General features: G+C 41.2%; 1 protein-coding gene across 2 annotated transcripts in view; it reads left to right on the top strand.

The window, feature by feature from the left end:
• PTPRK (protein tyrosine phosphatase receptor type K) overlaps positions 1–25,196 on the top strand; it is a 516,066-nt gene that overhangs the window by 430,983 nt on the left and 59,887 nt on the right. For both annotated transcript variants that reach the window (XM_084827484.1, XM_084827485.1), the window contains exon 14: positions 15,271–15,409. In XM_084827484.1, the coding sequence (XP_084683610.1) occupies positions 15,271–15,409 (139 nt within the window). The remainder of the gene's footprint in view (positions 1–15,270; positions 15,410–25,196) is intronic.

Below are 25,196 nucleotides of genomic sequence, written 5' to 3'. Positions count from 1 at the left end.
TGTCACAATTGAACTCTGATAGTAAATGGTTTCTTATCACCCGTCTCAGACATCCACCTTGTTTTGAAGATCTCTGAATAAGAATGATTCATCTTGATTACTTGAAATAATGAAATATAAAATTTGGTACAGTGGGAAAAAATAGTGCTTTGTTTTTGTTTTTCTAGTGCTCTCTGAGGGAATCTTCATGCAGTTATTTACATACTGGATGTTGGATGTGCAGTAACTACATTTCCATTATGAAAGTGTTTTGCAGAGCTTGAAGTAATTGTTCCATTTCTGTTCTTCGTGTTATCCCATTTTCCTATTTTTCCTCTTAATTTAATCTTTCATCTTCACATAATTCATCACACTTCATTAGCTCCCTCAGAGAACAAGCTATTTTCCCCATGTACTACCTCTAGTAAATAGGTTGAAAATTAGATTTTTGTACCTATAACATCCAAGCTCTCCGCTGTCCTGTGGAACTGGCTGCATCCCCTCTGCAACAAATCAATCTTCTCTGGAGAAGCTAATGGATGACTTCCCAATTGCTTTATATTAGCCTAATCAGATTTGCTATCTCTATCCATCAAGCTGCCTCTTTCACATCTTTCAAAGCCCACCTAAATATGCCATTCCTCTGTGAAACATTCCTTGGACAATGAATAGATACAGTGGGCAGTCTCCAATGGTGTCATTCGCAAACTCAGATAGTGCTAGCGGAGCTCCGACGAATCTTTCTGTTGCGCATTATACTTGCAGAAGTGGTTGTGCATGTATAATGCACAACCAGTTGCATGCACATAATGCACAACCACTTGCGCACCTGCACTTGCGCAAAAGTAACTTTAGATGGATTCTCCTCTTTCACATAGTTCAGATCTTAGTTTCCACTAGCACAGTATCATTTGCACTAGCGTAACGACATAGTTGAATTGTCAGGGGTGTTTCTGAGCGCAGGGAGTGGGATAGCCATTCAGATTCTGAAGGAGTACCATCACACATGGGAGAGGTGTTTTCCCAGGCTAGTCCAGATATGAGTAGGCCTGCTTCTCAGGTTACAAACATACAGATGGCTGAGCTTGAGGGTACCTCCTCGTACACACACACACCCCATGAGATGCAGCGAACAGGTGGTCAGTCTAATAGATGCCAGATGCAGAGCACAGAGAGAGAAGGCAGGGGTGGAATTTAGATGGTCTACTCGACTGGCTTTGTGTGAGAAGCTGCGCTTAGAGGCCTCACGAGGAGAGGGGGACCTCCCTGCTTTAAGTTAGGCTAGCAAGACCGCCTCCCTCTTCTAATGGCGGGCAACTCTCGTAAATTCCATTTGGATCCCCTGAAGGCATTCCTTGTAGATGGAGAGTTTCTCTGAGAATTTGCATCTGTATGACCCTGTGAAGTAATGGATTAAAAGCTGTAGACTGAAGCCTCTCGTTTGTGTATGTGTGGGCATTGAAGTGAAGTGGGGGCTAAGGGAATCGTGACATGGATACTGCCACTTCATTTTTTTTAATGTGTTTTGCTACCAGTTAATTACTTTGGGCAGTATCCAGCGGGGTGCAACTGCTAATGTAAATTATGTTGTGCTAGCGTAAAGTACCCTAACAAGCTAATAGCTAGCTAGCACCAGCTAAGGCTGTTGCTACTGCACTTAAGTAGTCTACACTTTGTTGTTGTTCAGTCGTTCAGTCGTGTCCGACTCTTCGTGACCCCATGGACCATAGCACGCCAGGCCTTCCTGTCCTGCACTCTCTCCCGGAGCGTGCTCAAGTTCATATTCATTGCATCGGTGATGCTATCTAGCCATCTCATCCTCTGCCGTCCCCTTCTCCTTTTGCCTTCAGTCTTTCCCACCATCAGGGTCTTTTCCAGAGAGTTTTCTCTTCGCATTAGGTGGCCAAAATATTTCAGCTTCAGCTTCAGTATCTGTCCTTCCAATGAGCACTCAGGGTTGATTTCCTTTAGGATGGACCGATTTGACCTCCTTGCAGTCCAGGGGACTCGTAAGAGTCTTCTCCAGCACCACAGTTCGAAAGCATCAATTCTTCGGTGCTCAGCCTTCCTTATAGTCCAGCTCTCACAGCCATACATTACTACTGGGAAAACCATAGCTTTGATTAGACGGACCTTTGTCGGCAAGGTGATGTCTCTGCTTCTTACTATGCTGTCTAGGTTTGCCATAGCTTTCCTCCCAAGGAGCAAGCGTCTTTTAATTTCATGGCTACAGTCACCGTCTGCGGTGATCTTGGAGCCCAAGAAAGTAAAATCTGTCACTGCTTCCATTTCTTCCCCTTCTATATGCCAGGAAGTGATAGGGCCAGATGCCATGATCTTAGTTGTTTTAATGTTGAGTTTCAAACCAGCTTTTGCACTCTCCTCTTTCACCCTCAACAAGAGGCTCTTGAGATCCTCTTCGCTTTCTGCCATTAGGGTGGTATCGTCTGCATATCGGAGGTTGTTGATAATTCTCCCGGCAATCTTAATTCCGACCTCTGATTCATCCAACCCGGCATTTCTCATGATGTACTCTGCATATAAGTTAAATAAGCAGGGTGACAATATGCAGCCTTGTCGTACTCCTTTCCCAATTTTGAACCACTCGGTTGTTCCATGTCTGGTTCTTACTGTTGCTTCTTGACCCTCGTACAGGTTTCTCAGGAGACAGGTAAGGTGGTCTGGTACTCTCATCACTTTAAGAATTTGCCACAGTTTGTTGTGATCCACACAATCAAAGGCTTTAGCGTAGTCAATGAAGCAGAAATAGACGTTTTTCTGGAATTCTCTTGCTTTCTCCATGATGCAGCGAATGTTGGCGATTTGATCTCTAGTTCCTCTGCCTCTTCGAAACCCAGCTTGTTCTTCCGGTAGTTCTTGGTTCGCATACTGCTGAAGCCTAGCTTGTAGGATTTTGAGCATCACCTTGCTGGCATGCACTCCACTGGATACTGCTTATTGCCTTAGAGACACTACTATGAATACTGCCCTTTGATTTATTTAGCATGTCATTTATTTTTGAATTCTTCGGATGTAAAATGTAGCATTCTTCTAGCCTTTCCCTAGACCTCCTTCATCTTGGTCTCCAATTATTATATAAATATCCCACTAACTAACTCACTATGGATCTACCAGGAGGTTCTGCCAAATGATGCTGGGGCAGCGGGGGGGGGGGGGAGAAGAAACATGTGAGCATCTAAGTATATACTTAATGTTAAGAGACACCTAGTATGGATATGATACCCTTTTGTGTGGAAATCTGAGTTTATTTTAACTGAGGACAGACTTTGGCCAGAATGCTTGAATCTGAACAAATAAAGTAGTCTAATTTCAGTGAAATTGTCTTGTTTCCAATGGTGTTAGAATATTGGGTGCTACCAATTGTCGATCTTTTTGGGAACAAATATCCTGATTCTAAACATCATCACTTGGATGTTATAGCCGCTCTATAAAGAGTTTTCTAGAAAATAATTTTGTCTATCCCATGTGTCCATGATAAACGCTGTAACATATAGGGGACATGCTTCTCAAGACATACAGTATAAACATACCCTAGATCAGTGAGGCTCTCAAGCACACACCAACAGCACAGCTTTAAATACCCAGCTCTTTTCCATGTATTACAATTGTCACCATAGAAATACAAGGATAGACAAACTGGAACTATTTCACATGGAAATAGCTTGAAGCTCAACCAATTTTAGCGCAACTGCAAAGTGTCTTTAAGACTGCATGCTAAGCAACTCAATTTTGCTATTTAATATAGAAAGTTGCTTGGATAGTGTTCCAGCTCTCGAAAAACATTTTTATGTGATCATACATCTTGTTTGTGGAACAACTGTCATCTTTCCTTGACAAATAGTTACCCAAATCTGAAATGAATCCTATTGATTCAAGACATGACTTTTGTATTTATGGTGAATACCGTGTATTAATGTAGGATTTATAAAGTTATATGTGTCTTTAAAAACATTTAGGATTTATAACATTGTCTGTGTCTTTAAAAACAACAACAACATGGAAAGTAGTGCCTAGGGTCCCCTGTTTCTAATTGGCTAATGCATTTTCAATATCACAGTCAATACAATACCTGTTATTTTGTGCTTTCGCAAATTTTACATTTTAAAATGTTTGCTGTAATAGAATAAGGCATGTTTTGTTCTGACGTAATAAGACCACAAGTGGTTAGAATCCTTGAGTATAGATGAGAAGTGTAAAAACCATTTTACTAATTGCTTCACGTGGAACTGATCTGCAAATTATTTTATAATTTCTATTTAATGTAGCTAGTTTTATTTTGATGAGATTTTAAATGTGGTAGATTTCAAAGAAGGAAAGCCATCTTCTTCCTTCTCCCTTTTAAAGGCAATATAGGAAATTAGGCTCTAAGAGAGCAATCCTGTGGCCCCTAGACAGTGTGGGCGGGGGGCACAAGATAGTTCAGAATCCTGGACCCAAAGTCGGAGTCAACACTCTGACCTCAAACCCAGGAACCCGAGTTCCCCTCCCCCTCACAGCCAGTGTGGAGAGAACCGCATCAGCTGCCTATTTGAGGTCACAAAAGCAACCACAGTGGGAAGGTAATGGAGACGTTCCCAAGGGAGGCGAGGGGATTGGGAAGGCCGACTTATGAGGAATCCTCCAGCCTCCTTCCCTCCCCCTCCCCGATGCCGCAGCTAGGCAGGCAAAAAAGCTGGTCTAGCTGAAATGCAGAGCAGGAGTGCAGAGGCAACAATTGCCTCTGCCATTCCTCCTGCCCTGCATCCGATGGCCATAAGCCTCCCAAGTTCGGAGGCTTACGGCCATCCCCATAGGATTGCATCCTTACATAACTTTTCACTCCAGATATTAATCCTTGGAACCCAAGGACCTTCAGAATGTCTTGTGACTAATATTAGTTGCACATTCTGCTATAATATTTATCCATATAAGATGTTGTTAGTAGTAGCATAGCTCCTCTAGTCTATTTCGATATTGCTATAATATTTCTTGTTGGTTAGAAGTTTTCTTGTCCCATAATTGTAATAAATAATTGTGCCCATAGTAGGGACGTCTCTGCTTACCCCATTGCTCATTGTCTCATGGAAAGATTTTCCATGATCTAATACTACCCTATTGCAACAACATTGCACTTAAGCTGGTCTAATGTTGGCTATCTCTAAGTGTAATGGAGAATTTTGTAATATATGCTACACAGATTTTTAATGAAACTCCTTTCTAGATGGATTAAACAAGAGCAAAGTCGAGCATTCTCATACGAGAATTTTCAGCTAGAACTGGAGGTGCCAGAAAGTGGACCCCCTTGAAACCTCCTTGCAAATTTCAGGGGCAATTCTTTTGTAATGGTGGGGCTGAGTGGGCAACAGCAACTTTTTCCTTCTTTTTTTTACATTGTTGTTTTGCCACTGCTTCAACGATGACTGGTAGTGATACTTCCTTGCAGCTGCCATATTTCTATTCATGCCCTGTTGGAACAGTGTTAAATCATGACATAGAGTTTTTTCAAGGGCTTGGGGGAGTGGAGGATGTTGGTCATGTTATGCCAGTGAGGGTGTGGATGTGGGAAAAATAGGGATGTCACAAGAGTCTGTGGGAGGGTGGAGTCCAATGGACTTGCCCTCACTCACCCTCCTAGACCCCACTCAACAAGGTGCGGGGCACTCACAGACCCGTTTGCCGAGGGCCCCACAGCCACACTCATGCAATGGTGGCTCGCTACAAGGGTGGACAGCCCCGCAGCTTTGTCGGTCACTCACCAGGCTGTCCAGAAGCTTCTGTGGCTCCGTGAACAGGGGCAGGCAGTAGCGGTGGTTCGGTGAGCGCCTGACAAAGCCAGAAGAGGGTGAATCCCTAGAGAAAAATGGTAGCTGCGAATAGGATCACCACCACTGGTTGAAGAGGGAGCAAGACACGATGTAAAAAGAAAAGGCTGTGCTTCCAAAATGTATATAGAATCTCTTCCCCAAAGTAGCCAAAATGCCCCCGCTCCCAGTTCACTGCCTCCAAATGGGCAGTGAATGGAGGGGGTGTATTTCACTTCAGCACTAGATAAAACACCTTGGCATGAGTGGGAAAGAGTAGCTTGCTTCAGATAGTATGCAATAGTTTCCTATGTTATTTTGTATACAGCCTGTAAATATCAGGATGTGTGGCAATGGCAGTAAAGAAGTTCTAAGACTCAAGAGAAGGCTACCCGCAGCCTATCCTGATCTTGACGATCTATACTTTATGTAAAGGGAAGCTACTAGCTTTAAGGTTGAACTCCACTGCTCCATTTTTTAGAAACATTGACATTGTCTTAAGGATGTTACTTCATAAGGTAGCAATCGACAAAAGTAGATTACTTACGTGGGTCCAAAATGTGTAAATCAAATCCTAGTTTTGACAGCAAAATGAGCTTTCACCACACCTACATAGAATCTACTCCGTATTCAGCTTAATCCAGTGGACCCCCTGACTCATTTAATGATGTGTAAAATAATTAAGTACCGGGTAACATGGTGGGCAGGTTACATTCTGATGGAGAAATTCATAATGAAATTGCAGTGATATATGTAAGCCCTTTTTGAAAAGGATGCATTGCATATGACGACCAATGTGTTCAATTGAATATTTCAGAATGATTTCCAGATGAGACTTTAGTATGCTTGGGCACCACTCACAGTGCCCTCACTGATTGTATTAGGTCGTCAAGATCAGGAATCTGCCAGCTAGTAGGTTTTAAAAACCTATTACTAGATGGATCATGAGGCATTGAATCTTAATGGTGTCATGTCACAAAAATATGGTTTAGCATTTTGGCTTAGAAAGGTGAGAGTGGAGAATATTACTAAGTATGTATGTGTATATGTGTGTGTGTGTGTGTGTGTGTGTATTTTTTTTTCATTCAATAGTTGACAGTCTGGACTATGAATGAATTCACGATATATTCTCACAATTTGTGCACATTCTCCATGCCCTTATGTGAATGTGCACAGTTGCCAGTGTCTATATGTATTCTCCGTTCAACACACACACACAACCCAACATATACAATTAGGGATGTACGAAACTCACTTACCTTTGCTCCGTCCCTCCCTGCGGAATCCTCGACGGGGGGGAGGCGATCCAGTCCTCCCCCCTGGAATCCTCGACGGCTGGCTCTGCTCTGCGGCCAGGCCGTGGAGCAGCCGGCCTGGGCCGTCCGCAGCCGGATTTCCGGCTGTGGATGGCCTGGTGCAGACACAAATGGCGGCCACCATAGCGGCTGCCATTTGCATCCAGCCAGACAACCGTGATAGGCTACGTGCTATGTAAGAATTTACGTAGCCTATCACGGCTAACCTAAAAAAAAAAAAAAATGCAGCATACGCAAATGGCAGTGGCTACGGCAGCTGCCATTTGCGTTCCCTATTTTTCGCCGATTTATCTTACGTAAATACTTACTGCCACCGGAGCCGCCCCAGGTATGTGCCGTCCCAGGGGGATTCTGCAGGGGGGGCAGGAGGCTGTTCTGCCACGGATTCACTGGAATCTGTGGCGGAATTCTCCACCATCCCTATATACAATACATCCAGAGAATAGTCTGAAGGCATGTGTTTTCCTGCTTAAGCTTGCTTTTGTAAACTGCCTAGAGGGGAGATCACCTAGGAACTCCATCTATGCCATTCTGAGGTCTTTTGGAAAGAGTTTGTGTTATAAATAATTTTTTTCCCACCCAAAATGGCTTGAATCATTTTATGCCTGTTCTGTTGTAATTTTGTTAAAAAGTTGTGCTTCCTTAGTTCTGGACCTAACTGCAAAGTGCTCATCTTTAAGGATAGGAGGTATATCTCCTATATTTATATGTCCATATGCACCATGCTGATGGACTGAACCTGTAGTGATCCTGATCAAACAAATGTTTGAAATCCAGATTCTCTATGAATTCTCTGAAAGCTCTAAATATAAAGTTATTACTGGATTTCACTTAATTCTTCCTTACCTCGCTTAAACAAGTTTCTGTTGTGCATGTAACTGCAGACATATCTGTTGTTTACAATCATCATAAACACAGGCATCTTAATGCAAATAGCACTATTAACCATTATAAAATGCAGGGTATCCTCCAAGGAAAATGACAATGTTTCTGTTTGGATTTAATGACGCAACAAAGGTCATATGAATGTGACCAGTACATTTCTTTCTTGTAGAAGTTGTAAACTGAAATTATATAAGACGAGAACAGTGTTAGTCTTTCACATTATTGGGGGGGGGGGACATTATAGCTGTAATGAAAATTGACATTTGAAGCAGCAAGGTGTGGGGGAAGAGATACATCGGCACATGGAATTACAAGAGCATAATTTTATAAGAGGGGGTATTAGCACAGTGGCTGCCTAAGCATCTTGTCCAGGCCAATATGGAAGGAATAGCCTTCAATGACTAATAACCTGGATATCACTTATTGAAGGTCAGACCAGGTCTGGCTTGGATGGGTCCAAGTGTGTTTCCCCACCCAGATGAAGTTGGGCAATTAACTTGCTCACCCAAGTTGCACTGATTCCTTAATACTGAAGGGACAGTGTGCCACAGGCAGCCCTTTGGAGCCTCAGCAATCCCTGTTAGTTAACTGCAGTCCTCACAATCAGAGAGAGCTGCCCATTCGTGGCTTTGTGAGTGCCTTGCCATTCTGTATTTCCTAAGAGATGTGCCTCCTAGGTGCCTAGTCACCCCCTTTGCCCCTGCCCTCTTCTCCTTGATGTTTAAACCACATCTACATTGTGGCTACATCCTTTCACTATGTGTGGAAATGACCTAAAATAGGTTGTACTTCCAACAAGATGCTCTGCCACAAATCCTTACTCCAACTTTCACATTGAACTATATTTGTCATTTTGTTTGCCACTTTCCCAGTTTTAAGAGCTCTTTTTGGACCTCTTCCTAGTCCACTTTGGTTGTCACTCCTTTGACTAAGTTGATGTCATCCACAAATGTGCCCACCTCACTCTTCATCCCTAACTTCAGATAATTGATAAACAAGTTAAAAAGCACCTGTCCTAATACAAATCGTGGGGTGGCGGGATCCCACTTCTTTCTTCTTTTCTTTGTGAAAATGGTTGATTTATTCTTACTTTCTGCTTCCTGTTCTCTAACCAGTTTCTGGTAACCAATCCATAAGAGATCATTCTGGTAGCAGCCCCTGTGTCTTCTCCTGTGCTAACAAAACCTCTCATCTTCCTTGTCCGTTTCTCAAAGGGAATCAGCATGTACTAACACTATGAGCTATTTCACTCCCTGCAATCTGTGAAGAGGAAGTTATCTAGGTATTGAATAACCCATTGCCAGACAGCTTGCTTTAAACACCATTTCAAAAGAAAAAAAGTTTCAAATGCTGAACAAATACTAATGCACCTGTTCAGAACTCTTTGTAAAAATAAAAGCCACCTTTGAATGCAAACCACAGGTCAGAATCTTCTGACAAAGACAAAAGGAAGATTTTATACCATGCTGGGCAAAGGGGGTGTATTGCCCCAGCCGTGGGCATTGAACTCTTAGGTTAGAGGTGCCAAGATAGTGATAAATCAGACTCAAAGGTTTACTTACAAGGAGTACTTTATTGGGTAACTTACAGCACACAGGCGTACCCAATAGCTGGATCAGACAGCTTCTCTGAACCCAGAGCCATTGGGTCAAATGGGTTTTATACAATGCATTTTAGCAGTATAACAGCAGCAAGCACCCCCTAGCATTCATTCCCAGCATAAACTAACAGCACTTGGTTCTAAGCACAGCCACCTGTAAACAAACTTCGCTTCCCAGGCAGAGTGCTTGATAACACTCTCATTAGTATGGAATGTGCTAGGCAGCGCTATAGGCCCTTTGAATCATCTTCACATGCTCAGAGGCTTACTAGCAAGGGAATTGCAACAATAATGAACTTAAGCAAGCATTATGGATCTCTGTTGTTGTTGTTCAGTCGTTCAGTCGTGTCCGACTCTTTGTGACCCCACGGACCATCGCACGCCAGGCCTTCCTGCCCTGCACTCTCTCCCGGAGTGTGCTCAAGTCCATATTCATTGCACCGGTGATGCTATCTAGCCATCTCATCCTCTGCCGTCCCCTTCTCCTTTTGCCTTCAATCTTTCCCAGCATCAGGGTCTTTTCCAGTGACTTTTCTCTTCGCATTAGGTGGCCAAAATATTTGAGCTTCAAATGACTTGGCTACGCTCCTGGGGCCAATACATTGGGCCCTTTTCCCAGCCCTCCACCAAAAAACCTGTCTTGTTATCCCTTTAGGATGAGACATATGAAGATGTACTAACTTAAATTTCCCAGGTGCCTTTGTAGGCATGACTCCTAATGAGGAACTACACAGAATCAGCATTGGTAACTTCCGTTTAGCCCACAAAACCCTTCATATCCTTCTCAGTCTTATTCCTAATCATCTGTTCCATCCTCTGTAAGACTGTTTACTTTAGTGTTCACTCCCACACCTTAGTTTAGGATATTCTTTACTCCCAGAAGTGCTCTCTGTTACTCCAGGCTTCTGTTGTGGCTGGCCAGAATACCCCAGTTCTCTTCCCTTTGTAGTGTAGTTCAGGCAGCTATGGACAAGCCCTGTAATGATTTCTTGTGATGATGCAGGACATTTTCTTTCAAACAGTTATGAGTCAAATAGAAGTCATTTGTGGGGTGTATCTCATGTGTTATCAGGTATGCAAGTTGGTTATCAGTACAGCAGCTTCATTTATTTTCATATTCCATGTGATTTATATCCATCTTCATAACAACTCTGTAGGAAGGTTAGACTTAAAGAGGACTTTAACTTTGAACTTCAAAGGTAGCTGAATATTTGAACTTGGTTCTCCCTGGGCCAAGTGTAACACTCTACCTACCCACTAATCCAAGGGGCCTCTGTTCCATTTTCTTTTGGCTTTGAGAGCTTTGGCTATTGGGTGATATAGACATTTAATTAATTAATTAATAATATAACAGCTTATATAAAACATAAGATTTGGTAGTTCCAGATTGATGCTATGCTTCCAGTGTACTGTAGTTTGCATTTTTCAGCATGAAGTATTACCTGCCATCCTATAGCCCAGTTAACTCTTCCCTCTGCACCTTTCTTGAAATGATTTTTACAGCCCTTGTATCCTAACATTGAGTACTGTAAATATTGACCCAGTTTGCATGCAACACCAACTTGTGGATGATTTAACCCATGAATTGGCAGGCATGAGTGAGAGCAAGTTAGCATGCTGCCTCCAGCATGCTCCTCACTTCTGCTTACAATTAGCAACCTACAGTCATTCTGTTCATAGGTTGTTGTTGTGATGTCTGACTCTCTGGGTTGTTTCAGGCTTAAACCATCCAGAGTTAACCCAACAACAATTTGTAGGTTAACTCTGGATTGTTTAACCCCTAAACATATATGGCTGTCAATAGCTATTAGTCCTGATGGCTATATGCTGCCTCCAGTATCAGAGGCAGTATGCCTATGTACATCAGTTGCTGGGGAACATGGGTGGGAGGATGCTGTTGTGCTTGTGTCCTGCTTATGAGCTGGTTGGCCACTGTGTGAGCAGAATGCTGGACTAGATGGATTCTTGGTCTGATCCAGCATGGCTCTTTTTATGAATGGATCGCAGGGCAGGAACCATGTTTCACCCATTTCTGTTTTTCAAGCATTCCTAGTGAGCAGTAAAAAAAAAAAATCAAAGTTTTTGGAAAGTTCGACTTCCGATTGGAACCGATGTCGCTCTGGCAGCTTCCCACAGGTTCTCCCATGGGAGCGTTCTCAAACAGCTTTTTAAAAGGTTGAAAAACCTTTTCATCTCCCCCCTGGAATTAAAGGGGGGGGCAAGGCAGAATCTGGACAACATCTTGGAGAAAAGTACCCCCCTTGAGATAGTGGGGGGGCTGGATTCCAGGATTATCTCCCCAGAGTTTTACCAACGCAAAAAGCTGTGATGGGACTCCTATTTCATAGGAGAAAACAGGGCTGACGTGTTCCATAATAATATATGCTTCAAGAAATATCAACAACTCCTGTGGGATGATTTAAGAAATATTAACAACATCTGAGAACATCTGAGGACCTGTAAGATCTTTTTGAGAGAAACATGAATGCACTGACGAGAAGAAAGGGGATGGCTTCACCACCAACTCCCCCCGTACCTCCTGTGTCAAAAGTTTCGAAAACAGAAGATATAGGGGAATTAGTTACTCTGATAAAGACTTTATCTTCGCAATTACGGAGCAAGCCAGAAGGTTGGATTTAATCCAAAATTCCATCACCGCCTTGCAAGAAGCCGTCGATTTAATTAATGAGTCACGGCAAAAAATGGAGACGAGAATTAACGAGCTAGAAGACCGAGTAGCAGCAAATGAAACTTCAACACAAATATGTTTTAAAAATACCTCTGACAGAATTTCTCAACTGGAGGCCTTCACAAGAAGATCCACTGTACGTATTATTGGGATTAAAAATCTGTCTAATGATGTAAAATTGCCTATTTTTGTGGATAAATTTTTGCATGAGATACTCCCTATCCCATCTGATTATTTCCTTGATATTGAGCAGGCATATCGTGTGCCAAATGCAAAAGGGACTGACTATACCATCATAGTCCAATTTGCAAAAGTCTCCACAAAGTATTATATCCTGTGTTTGGCAAGAGAGGGTGGAAGCCTTTCCTGGAAACAAGATAAAGTTATGTTATTTCCAGATTACATCAAAGAGGTGGTGAATAAAGAAGGCACTTGATCAAAGCAAAAAATATGGCAAAACAAATGAACTTACAATATTACTTAAAATATCCTGCTACACTTTGTATCGTGTCTGAAGGTCAAGTTTATAAATCATGAAATGGTGGAGGCATGGTTGAACATAAAAATGCACGAGATTCCTGTTACAACCCCATGAACTGGAATGAACTGGAACTGGAACAGTTAACAAGCTTTGTTAACTGTTTGTGTTTAGTCTACATGATCCAGGCTAGGTCAGAAGATAAATGATTATATATATATTCATTTATTCTTTTTCATCTGTTGTTTTTTCTTGCTTTTCTTTATATTTTTTATTTCGAAATATATATGGTATGCTGTATTTAAATTTATTGTTTGAGGGTACAATGTGTACTTATATATCTAGTATAAAATATAAAATATATTACTGACTGTTGAAGGTTTATTTTAAGCTTTATTATATAACACTATATTCCTTTTTAATTAGTAGTAGTAATAGTAGTAGTAGTAATAATAATCTAGGCTACTGGGAATGAATTGTAGACCTGTTTCTTGGATATAAGATTGATGATATGATATTGAAATGTAAGGTTGTTTATTAAACTGTAAGATTGTTAAGGTTATAGATATAGTTTGTAAAATAGAATGGCATCGGAGGATGGGGGGTATTGGAGTTTAAATTTAATTCTTTAAGGGAGAGGGAGGGGGGAAGGGGAAAGAATCTTTTTCCTTTTTCTTCACCTCCTTTCCTCCTCCCTTTGCCTTTTTTCCTTTTTTCCCCCCTTTCTTTTTCCTTCTCTTTTTGTTATTATGGTGTCCTGATCAGAATATTGTATTGTTGGGAAATTCTAGTATTGATCAGGTTGTTGGTATGTTTGATACTTTATATTTCATTTATAAAGATAAAATAAATAAAAATATATTTTAAAAAGTTCAACATGAATGCTCAAAAATGCTCGAAGTTCAACATGAATACTCTGTTGGGTCGGTGGGTTACTAGCACATTGCATGTTCTCCTAGAAAAAAATGCTTAGGACAGTACTTTTGCTGCTGTGTATCTCCTATTTTTGTGGATCTTCTATTTTTACCTAAAATGGCTGGGGTGAGGGAATAATGGAATACCTGTTGCTATATGATGGCAAGAAAGGGCCATGTAAATATCCTAGTGGCATATCCAGCAGATGAAACAAGTCAGGAGCCTGGCAGTGCTTTAGGGGTGGGGGCCCTCTGCCAGTCTTGGAGGCCATATATACACTCAGTTTCTCCATACTTAGTGGCCCTGTGGGAACTGTTGCTCAATTAGAGGCAAGGAAGGGAAGTACAAATTTTGCGAGCCCAACAGGAAAGTAATAATTTTGATGGCTGAAGGAGTAGCTATTAACAAGCAAGATGAGTTGGTGATTTAGAACACATGGTGGTCATACCATTGAAATAATTGCCTGGTTGGCTTAAAGTAGGGGTAGGCAACTTGTAGCCCTCCAGATATTTTGGCCTACAACTCCCGCCAGCCCTAACTGGCATAGCTGATGGTGAAGGATGATGGGAGTTGCAGAACAAAGCATCTGGAGGACCAGAAGCTGCCCATCTCAGCCTTAAAGCCTAAAGAAATGCAGAGCTGTAAACAGGGTAGAACAGCAGTCAGTCTTCAACTTTTCCAAACCTGAAATCCTTCTTTTACCAGCCGTAACATTGGACTCACTTCTTAGTTTTTGCAATATATGTCTTTCCCCTTTTCCTTCCATTTCCTTTCTTTCACTCTGCCAAGCTCCTCTTTATTTCCTCTTGCTCTCTCGCCTCTTAAACAAATATAAATAACCAAAAAAAAAAATTGGTGGCGGTGTCACTCGTGCAAATACCATTGTGGGTCTTGACCCACTAACTGAAGACCAGTGCAGTTCTTAAAAATTACGAGATCATAAGTAATGGCTAAAGCAGAATGTATAATGTATTGCAGTACTAAGTAATGCATGAGGATTTAAATTATTGAACTTGTTAAATTTTTGTTTTTACTATTTCAGTCTATGTGTATATAATTGCTGTAAAGAAATTAAAATTTAATAGACTTTTTAACAAACATGAGATTATAAGGTCAACTGATTCATACATCACACATTGTTAGCATCTGTGTAGAGATTAAAAGATCACTTGACCGCATCAGGCACATGTCCGTATGTGTACTTGTAAAAGCCTGGTACTTGTATAAATAAAATAGGCTGTATACACTTATCCAGGAATAAGTCTCATTGAATTCAAGTGGGACTTACTTCTGAATAGACATGTATAGAATTGCGCTGTTTTTCACATCCAAAAATACCACTATACTGTTGTTTGTATGGGTTCATGTAGCCCAGTCCATTTTAGGGGCAATACCCATGGGTGGAAGCAGGTCTGCACTTTCGTATCCTCCACCTGCCTAGGGGAACTGCTTGCACAGCCAGGTCCTGTACACATAGTTCTCCTTCCCAATCTAGCAACTGTGACTGAACACACAGGCCTCTTCCTGTGCATGTACTCCTTAGGATTGTGGCAGTGCTCTTCTCTGATTAGAACAATTCAAATAACTTTTATTCCTGTTTCTCTTAGCAGCAGCAACAGAAGAACCTGAGGTAATCCCTGACCCAGCCAAGCAGACAGATCGTGTGGTGAAAATAGCAGGAATAAGTGCTGGAATTTTAGTTTTTATTCTCCTCCTACTACTTGTCATATTAATTGTCAAAAAAAGGTAGGTACCGTAGATTTGCCATTTTCTGTTCGTTCAGTAGTGTCAAGTAATCTAAAAAAAATTCTTTCACAGGTCATTCCATCGAAATGTTTATCATGGAGATCATTCTCATTCTGAAATTAAGGCATATTGTAGAGTGGGGAACCGATATCCTACTGTAGATTCAAACGCTTTTAAGTATAAACCTGTGAAAGGTACACAGGGAATGGCATGTAAAATACACTGATGTAATTGAAATAATACTTCTATATTTACAAACCGTCCCTTCACTTTGTAAGGATTAAGCCAGTCTTGCTTTTTTCATTAGCCGTATTGAGTCTACCGTAGCTATACAATGCCTAGCCAACTTGTCTTGAAAAATATTTTATGGATCATGTTACCTTCATTTGCATCTTTGAAAAATACTAGAAATATTTTAAAATAGTTAAAATCATATTACATTGCCATAAATTTTCTGCTGGGTTATAAGTATGCAAACCTTAAAATACATTAACTGATACCTGAATAAAAAATATTTTTATTTTCTTAGTAATTAAGGCATGACAAAAATCAATAGCGCCATCTTCTGGAATAATAAGTACCTTAGGAAATAATAATAGTTTTAAATGCTCAGAGTGAACTGCTTAAGTGTTGTTGTTGTTTTGAAAGGATAACATTTAACTTGTAAATTTCATTAACTGTTCATCTGGCATAAATGTTCATAATCAACATCAATAAATGGTGAAGAGTCAAGCAACTAAAAAAACCTATCTAATCCCTCTTTCCCTGTATCCCCCCCCCCTTTCCCCCTTGACTGCTTTAGAATAAGACAATTTGAAAATATGAAGCTGCTTGTATCAAGTCTGTTCATTGGTCCATCAAACCCAGTATTGTCTACTCTGGCAGACAGCGGCTGTCTGAGATCTCATGCAAAGGTCTCTCCCATCACCCACTATTTGCGATCCTTTAACGGGGGATGCCAGAAGTTGAATCTGGGACCTTATGCATGCAAAGCAAGTGATCTGCAATTGAGTTGTGGACTTTTTGCTTCAGAGATACATTGCAGGGTGTTTAAATTTTTCTAGATGAGAAAAGGATAAACCCAAGGATATATTTGTATCTCTGTTTTATGTTAAAATGAAATAATTTTTCTATTCATTTTTACCAAGTAGAAAAAACATTACCATTGTGCCTGAAAGTCATATCTGTGTCTGAATGGTTTCCAATAGATTTTTTAAAAATGTATTGCCTTTTTACAATTACCCCCTGGAGATATATAACATGGAGAAGAAACGTCTGCATTAGAAACCTTAGGTATGCTTATAGTGTTCTGTGTTAGTTAGATACATATGTGATTTTCCCAACAGTGCTTTCACTCTTTTTTTTCCTGTTGTGTACCTCTGTGCTTGAGAATAAACATACATACTATAGGCCAATTTATATTAAAATGACAAGAAGTCCAACAACATTAGGTATTTATGCAAACCAAGGTGCAAATCAATAAACAGCTTCCCAGCTAAATATAATTGATTATTAGCTTGCAAGGATACGTGGGAAATGTCCTTAGAATATAATCTAGCATAGAGCTGCCCCCATAGATTTTATACCAGTCTACTGACTTGCATATTATTAGGGTCAGGTCTCATATTACCCTTTGTGTGAATTCTTAATTTGCCTATAACTATATGATACGCTGTTCCTACATTCACAGTAATTGCTGTATCTTTACATTGCCCTTCCCGCTGCTTCCCTATACTTCTGAAACACCGAGGTAATGGTTATTTATATAACATACACTTTACACTGGGAAAGGGTGAAATATTGGGTATTTGGACCCAGTATTACATTTTTAAGTGAGCCTCAGGCATTTATTAGAATCCTCAAAAATCTCAAGTTTCATTAAATAAAGTAATCTTATAAGGTCAATATTGCAGCTGCACCTCCACTTATTCCGTTGCACTCCCCAGGAGAGCAACAGGAACTAGTACTTCCTAAAGGAACCCAAGAAACTAGTATAAACACTCATTTTTGGAACAGGATAAGTCAGTGGAGCTCCCTTCTAGCTCTGCTGACCTGCTTCCTTCTGGAATCAAGGGTTTATGCTAGTTTCCGATTGCTTCAGGAACTGCTAGCATGGGAGCAGTACTGGATACTGACCATAGATCTTCTAGTTTCAAAAAGAGGTCTAGCTGTCTGGTACCACCTGCTATCACATATGATGGGAGGGATTGCTCAGGATATAGCAAAGGAGGCAGGTTCAGAGCTTTGGTCTAGGAGCTTCTCCAAGCCTGGCTTGGAGAACGTAGTACCCAAGCATAGGAACTTCCTTTGAGCCAGATCCATGGGCTGGGCTAAGAGACCAAACAGTTCCTTTTGCCTGACATTGGGGAACAGCCCAGCCCTGCAGATTGTCAAGCCTGAATTCTGAATTTCAGCAGATATGATGTACATTCTTTTGTTGTGGGACGAAACCTCAGAGCTGCTATGGATTTCCACTTGTCAAAAGTACAGAGTTTGTCAGTTAGTCACTGTCTTGAGTGGGTTCTACCTTTAAAGGTGACCTAAAATATTTTTTAAATAAATAAATACATTCTTACCTCATGGTTGTGGGGGGGGGGCAGGATTCCTCAAAGTTTTTTATTCTTATCTGAGGAGTAACTATTTTAGAAGACAAACTCTATCAAAAGTGCCATGTCACCACATGCTCTGGTTCATCAGCATCTCATTTTTAACCTAATTTGCATGACATTTTCATAACTGTTTGCCACCTTGCCTAATTTACCGCTTCATGGACAAGTTGGGTGATCCTGTAGTGTGTGAACCTTTACAAGACTGAGCCCTAGATATCTTTTATAGGAACTTTCTGTTGGACAATATTAATTTGGATTAAAAGGGAATGGATATTACTCTTCCCTGTACATTGAACTAACTGACCAGCTCCCTTGCTTTCCTGGAATTGTTCCCATATTGTTGGGGTTAGAGCTCCATGTAAATCCTGCACCTGAGGATTTTCTGAAGTGAATTCAGATTTATTTGGTATCTTTCTTCTATAGGATTTTAACAGTGGCTCTATCATTGTTCATAAATCAGCCATATCAATATAAAGCCTTTTTATTTAACACCCAAGTGTGAAACAACTTGATGATAGTAGAAGTGATACCTGTTAATACAGCTGCAAATGCATAACATCTTAAACTCCTATCCCACTCCATTTCTCAACTATGCAGAAAATTAGTTCTTTTAATGAAACTTTAATGTTCAAGCACAGTTCAAGGCCAGAACTCCCCACCACCTAAAGCCCATTTAGATGTTTTATGTGTGAGCAACTCCCCGTGTGATTTTTAGGAAATCACTATTGGATCACTATTTTGACATGGATCACTATTTTGCAATAGAAATTGCAGGCATGAGCCCACCAATCAAAATTGGACACTAACAGGAGTGGGGAAAACATACTTAAAGCCCCATACTAGTTTCCAGTGTGAGGGAGAAATCTTCATGACAGCAGAATGAGAAGCATATTGGAGTATTACCCGGATTTTCACGGAATTGCCTTTGGTCCGTCTGAGACACACGAAGCAAGATAAGCCGAGTGTAGCGTACCTTTAAAGTTTAGTTTTCAGTGCTTGAAAGGAACATACTTCCAGGTGGTGTGGGAGGAGTAGAACTGAACGTCATCAAACTGGCCGGAGCTTCTCAACCAATGAGAGAGGCTTGTTTCCTGCCCCTGTCCAGGCTCCCCGCTGCTACTAGATTATGAGTAGAGAGCAACTAATTGTGTGCAGATTTACCTGAAGAAACCAAATCTGCAGTTTTCCAGTGTAGCATCTGAAGGCTGCTGAGAACTCCCCCCATCCCAATTTCACCACATCCCAGCAATCCACTGGGGAGTTATTGCTCCTACCCCATTTTTCCCTATGTGTGTACTTCTGCCTACTGCTTCCAACCCCCACCCCCTTCCACCACCACCCTTTCTCCTCCTCCCTGCTTGCAACAGAGAAACTACAGAACGTCAAAGAAGCACAACATCGTAATAGCAATTTAAGAGAACACCAGAGAAGTGAAAGAGTGCTTTGGGGTGAATTATTAAAGTTAGCCTTTAACCCTTTCACTGCAGGGGAGCGAGATTTATTTCTTATTTGTGAGTAAACATGCACAAAAGGAAGGATATGTTAAAGATTAAAAGCAGGCTACCTAAGACGATTGTGTCCCCCCACTATTGCAGTAACATGAGCTTATGTTACTGCAGTAGCAGAGATTTTCTTAATGGGAATGGGAAAAAAACTAATTCCATTGGGAAAACAAGAGGGAATGGGGTATCCCATCCCCTTGACCACGTCACTGCCAATCACAGAAGCACACCCAGGATTTAATGCGGGAGGAACATGGCACACTGTGGTAAAACTGCCAGGAAGATGCTTTCAGTAAAAAAGTTGGAGTAAAAGGAGTTTCAGAAAATGTGGCTTTTCAAGAGGGAAGCAGCTGGTTGGCAGCAGATTGGGGACGACATTTGTCGCGAAGGAACTCAAACTGCTCTAACTTTGCACTAAATTGCTCTTGAACACAAACCCCAGTTCAGGGGGCCTATGCCTACTTTAGAGTAAAAATGGAAAAAAAAAGAAAAAAAGACTAAAGTCTGATTTGGCCCTGACATGCTTTATATTCCAGTGGCTAGAAATAAAGCATTCTTTGCATCACGTGGGGAGGCCATCTCATAAACAGCTTACCACAAAGAACTATTGCCATTTGTGAGCAATCCTGCTTTTATTCAAACAAGACTTGTAAGCTTTTCTAGGATAGGATAACATTGAACCAGTCCATTTGAATTACCAATAACACACACACACACACACACAAACTTTCTCACCTCGTGGTGTGGTCTCAGCATATCCATTCCCACTTCAAGATAGTCATGAAATTATTCCCATTCCCAATGATTCAGGGACAAAATCTACATCCACCCAGGTCCTTCACCTTAATTGGGGATCAGGGTTTTTAAATTAATTAATCCTCCTGTGAATTAAGGAAACATGCCTTCTATTTTACTAAATGAAGAAATTTTTCTCTAGTAAACATCTCAGCATAAAAACACAAATGAGTTAAATTGAAAACATTTTTTTCAGTTTTAATCTTAAACACTTAGTATACTTCTAGGTGCTCTAAATGACAATTGATGAACACTTTGTGCATTAATGATTCCATCATGTGGTATCCCTTTTGATACTTGAACTTTATAATATTTTTAGGAAGATCAGGAAAATGTTTGCTAATTTCACATGGGTTTAATTGCTCTTATGCATTAAAACAGATTTCCAAATTTGATTTATTGGGGAGGAAATCTGAGTGGTAAGCAGTTTTGTATGATCTCACAAATCTGAGGTGTCTTACTCTTTGCCTGATCATTTTGTACAAACTGATTTGAAGCTGAAGTGGATGAAACTCTATTAGCTATTATAGAGTTTTACAAAGTAACCAAACTACATAAGAAAAGGGATACTGCATCTCTTGAACAGCAAATACTGGTTTTTGTTTTTTAACCATTGTTGAAATATTTCCAAGTGTACATCATTTCCTTCCATTTGTTTACTTTCCTTTTTTTCAAGCTAAGCATGCATATATCAGCATTTCTAGTTTTAAGATTTAAAAAACAGTAGCTGTGTGGGTGTATGTAGGCTTAATATACACACACACATCTACTGCAAAGAGGACAGAGCATAGTCCATTGTCTATACAGGATGTTGCTAAAAATGCTTACACCTGCATACCTTCAAGTGGCCATCTTAGTTGTTGATAACCCAGCTGTGCCACTACAAGATTTTGAGTTGGTAACTGATGAGGAAGATTGAGAGCACAAGACCTGTACACAGCTGTTCTGTATGTCATGACATTCCAATAGTTATCAGTCATCACATGTATCTTGAACTGCATGTTGAAAATACATAACCCATTTAATTTCCTCTCTTTTTTTGCAATAAATTAAGTGTCAGCATGTCATTTTTCTCCAGTGATCTCTTTCTAATATTGAAATCATTTTTATATGCTAACATTTTTAATTGCATGGCACTGTAACACTGATCAGTGCATGAGCAAGTTTGTAATGCTAACAAAGAAAACATGAATTTTTAATTTTTTTAACGCACATTTCTCTGCTTTATTGAATGTGACAGAGTCATGCTTTTCATTCACCATTGCTTCTCTTTTTCCACTGTCTGTGATTTGCTTGCCAGGAGGAGCTACTATTCTTACTCCTACTACCTGTAAGTAGAAATGGGTGACTTATTATTTACGTGTTTTGCAGATGCAGTATCCCTTTTCAATAATAACAACAACAACAATAGCAACGGGGGTGTGTGTGTGTGAAAAGTATTAATATTTTGCTTTTAAAATTCCATAGAGTTTTGACAGATTTTTTTAGGAGCTAAACATGGGGGGGGGGGGTGCTTTTATTTTTAAAGGGATATTGTATTCTAACTGAATGTAGATTTTTTTCATTTATTTTGATATCACCAAATTTTTATTTTTATTCTAAATTTAAGCTTGGTCTCCATTTTATGGAGGCTTAATGTGGTAAGTTGTCTCCTTTATTAAGTAGGAAACCAGAACCAGTCCTGCTTTGAAGCAGTGTGAAGCCCTCCAACATCAGGTGGAAAACAGAGAGGTCACCTGCACCTTTTTTCATGGCTCCCACCATCTAGGAAAGATGCAAGGAGCTTGTACTGTGTCTTCTCCCTAGGGGTAGAATCAGAACCACCTGTCAGAGACCAGCATCAGCACTGCAGTGGGCCTTGTAGGTTATAGCTAGGGCTTGGGCATAGTCAGCCTCTGGAATGTCGGAATCTGTGTGAGCTCATCGCTATCACTGTTCCCAGAGCAGAGCCGGGGGAGTCACCCAATTCCCTGTTGACCTGCTGGTCTGGCCTTGGTAGGGAGGGAGGCTGGAAGCTGTCTGTGAGAACCTGGCAGAGGTGGGGTGGGGTTTGCAGAAGCGTTGTCAAGGTTGAAGCGTCAATGCTGGAGTGCTGAGCAGTGACACCCTATTTAGACAGGGGCCTTACTGAAAGACTAGAGGCCCTTATGTGTCAGGGGATCTGGAGGGGGTGTTTTATAGTCACACCTTCCCTTTTAAGCTGATGCAAAGGTGAAGTGCCTTTGCTAGGAACATCTCATCTTCATTTCCAGAAGCCCTCTCTATTTGGATCCACCATTGTCTGGGCTTTTGGAAGCACCCTGCACATGGACTCTCCCTTAATTGGAACGTTGGATTGCTGAAGACTTGCCATGAAAAGTACTGTGAGGCTTTTTATAGACTTGAACTCTCATTTGCTGTGGACTGTGTGTCTTTGTCATCAGCTCAGTGTACCGGCAGGATCTACGACTTTTGGATTTTCCTCTGCCTGGACTCAGGCAGCATGGCTTTACCATTATGAAAGCAGTTGGCACGGAACTCCTTGTGTGTCTGGATTTACCTTTTCCTTGGCCCTGAAAGGCCTAAACAAAACCACACCCACTGAGAGTTAGTCTAACTTTGAATCTTTCATTGATAATTCCAGGCTACATGGTCAAGGCCTATAAGTTCCAATTAAGAGAGAGTTCATGTGCAGAGTACCTCCAAAAGCCCAGACGATGGTGGTCCAAACAGAGAAAGCTTCAGGCACTGAAGATGAGATGTTCCTAGCAAATGCTCTTCGCCTTTGCATCAGCTTAAAAGAGGAAGGCATGACTGTAAAACACCCCCTCCAGATCCCCTGACAGACAAGGGCCTTTAGCCTTTCAGCAAGGCCCCTGTCAAAACAGGGCATCACCACTCAGCCCTCCAGTAGTGACGCTTCAACCTGGGTGACCCTTCTGCAAACCCCTCCCCACCTCTGTCAGGTTCTCACAGACAACTTCCAGCCTCCCTCCCTGCCTTCCAAGGCCAGACCAGCACGTCGACAGAGAGTCAGATGACACCCCCTGGCTCTGCTCTGAGAACACTGACAGAGATAAGCTTACACAGACTCTGACATTCCAGAGGCTGAATAGGCCCAAGCCCTTCCAAGCTACTTCTGATCAAATCTTAGCTATAAACTACAAGGCTCACTGCAGTGCTGAAACTGGGCTCTGACACCACCTTCCTCCTGTAGAACTGGAGAAGATATGGTAGACAGTGGTGTGTGCAGCTTCCAATCCCCCTTCTCCTCGGAGAATCACATCTGGCCACTTCCTTCTCCAGGTGGCTGGTGCTGTGAAAGGGATCACAAATTATCTCTCTCTTCTCTGTCCAGCCCATCTACCTCTTCTCTTTTTGGGTGCATCTGTCTTTTCTGTTGGTAGAGCCCCCATAGGAAGTAAACTTTGATTACTCCCTCTCCTCACGAGTTGCAGCTGGCTATGTCTTCTCAAGTGGCAAAAATACATGGGCCATCTAGGGCTTTTATGCATTTTGTTTCTTCCCCTGCCATCCATCACAACCACCTGATTGTCCTTGGGAGAGTAGAAGCAGGCTCATGGGCTCTATCTCCCCACTCCTGCCCTGTGGAATAATCACTGTGTGATCTAGCACTTACTTAAAAGTGGTACTTCCTCTGAACTTGGGATGTTACACTTTCTTTGAAGTCTTTAGTTCCTGACCTCTCCCTCTATTAGGGAACAGGCCCTTCAGCTCTATGATCTAAGCATACTTCATGCATTGATCCTGGGATGCATAAAATAGTTTCAATAGAATAGTTTGAAGATGCCTAGCATAGGTAAAATTTAAAGTAGGCTAGTGTAGACAGAATTAAGCTACAGAATGCCTGCATCCACATGTCACAATAATTATTGTGAACAAACCAGCATGTTGATACACGCTGCTAGATTTGATCCTGCTTCGTTTGTTCTTGGCTTATGACTCTGGCTTGACTGAGGAGAGGGAAGCCAGAGTTCCTGGTCCTCAGGTCATGATAAACAAAACATGGACAGAGTTCCAAGATTTACTTAGCTGCTCCAGCAGGGAGCGATCAGGCAGTGTGCACAAGAATTCTGGTTTATTGTGACATGCAAACACAATTCAAAACAAGCCACCATATAATATATACACCGGCCAGCACTGAATTGAGATTTCCTTTAGCACATGAATCAGTAAGGGTTTGTTAAAAAGAGAGAATTTCTTATTAATTTGAAACAAAAGTGAACTAAAACATCATAGACTGACTTTGGCATCCTTTAGTTTATTATGACAAATTGCAGTCTCCTTCCTAATTAACAGTTAATGCAGACAGAAGTAATTAGGCTATGCAGTTTTAAGAAATTCATAGGATATCTCTTCCCTCTCACCTGAGCTCTTATTGAAATAGCCAGCTGCATAGCCTCGTGTAGGTGAATGCTGTGATAGATAACAATGCCTATCTACACTTGTCACCCTCTGATACAAATAGCTTTGCATTCCTCAGCAACAGATTGTGTGTGCTGAGCTGGAGTACCAAAGCTACAAGGAGTTGCTAGTTATTAATTTATAAGGATGCTTTCAAACAAATTGATTTTGGATCAGAGCACCAGTCACCCTCAAATCACACAGACAGGGGTTTGATCCCAATTCAGCTAGCCCAGACAGAGTTGTGGGATTGGCACAGGAGAAAGAGTGTTGCATAAAAGCAGAGGGGGTAGTTTTAATCCCCGCAACAAGAAGTACCTGTTTGCTTGCTGCCATCATTCGCTCAAGGAAATTGTGGAAGTACCCTAAGATGTCCTTAAAGACAGCTATCTAAAGATGGCAGCACTATGACCCTTCCAAGGAAATTAACTTTTTCATAGTTGGGTACTTTGCTCCTTGTAAAATTTTAAGTGGTGT

Source organism: Heloderma suspectum, chromosome 1, assembly GCF_057233095.1.
Source record: "Heloderma suspectum isolate Gila_16-S chromosome 1, 16-S_ref, whole genome shotgun sequence".
Classification (NCBI taxonomy): domain Eukaryota; kingdom Metazoa; phylum Chordata; class Lepidosauria; order Squamata; family Helodermatidae; genus Heloderma; species Heloderma suspectum.
The sequence above is the reverse complement of the archived record's forward strand: the minus strand, read 5'-3'. Positions and strand labels throughout refer to the sequence as shown.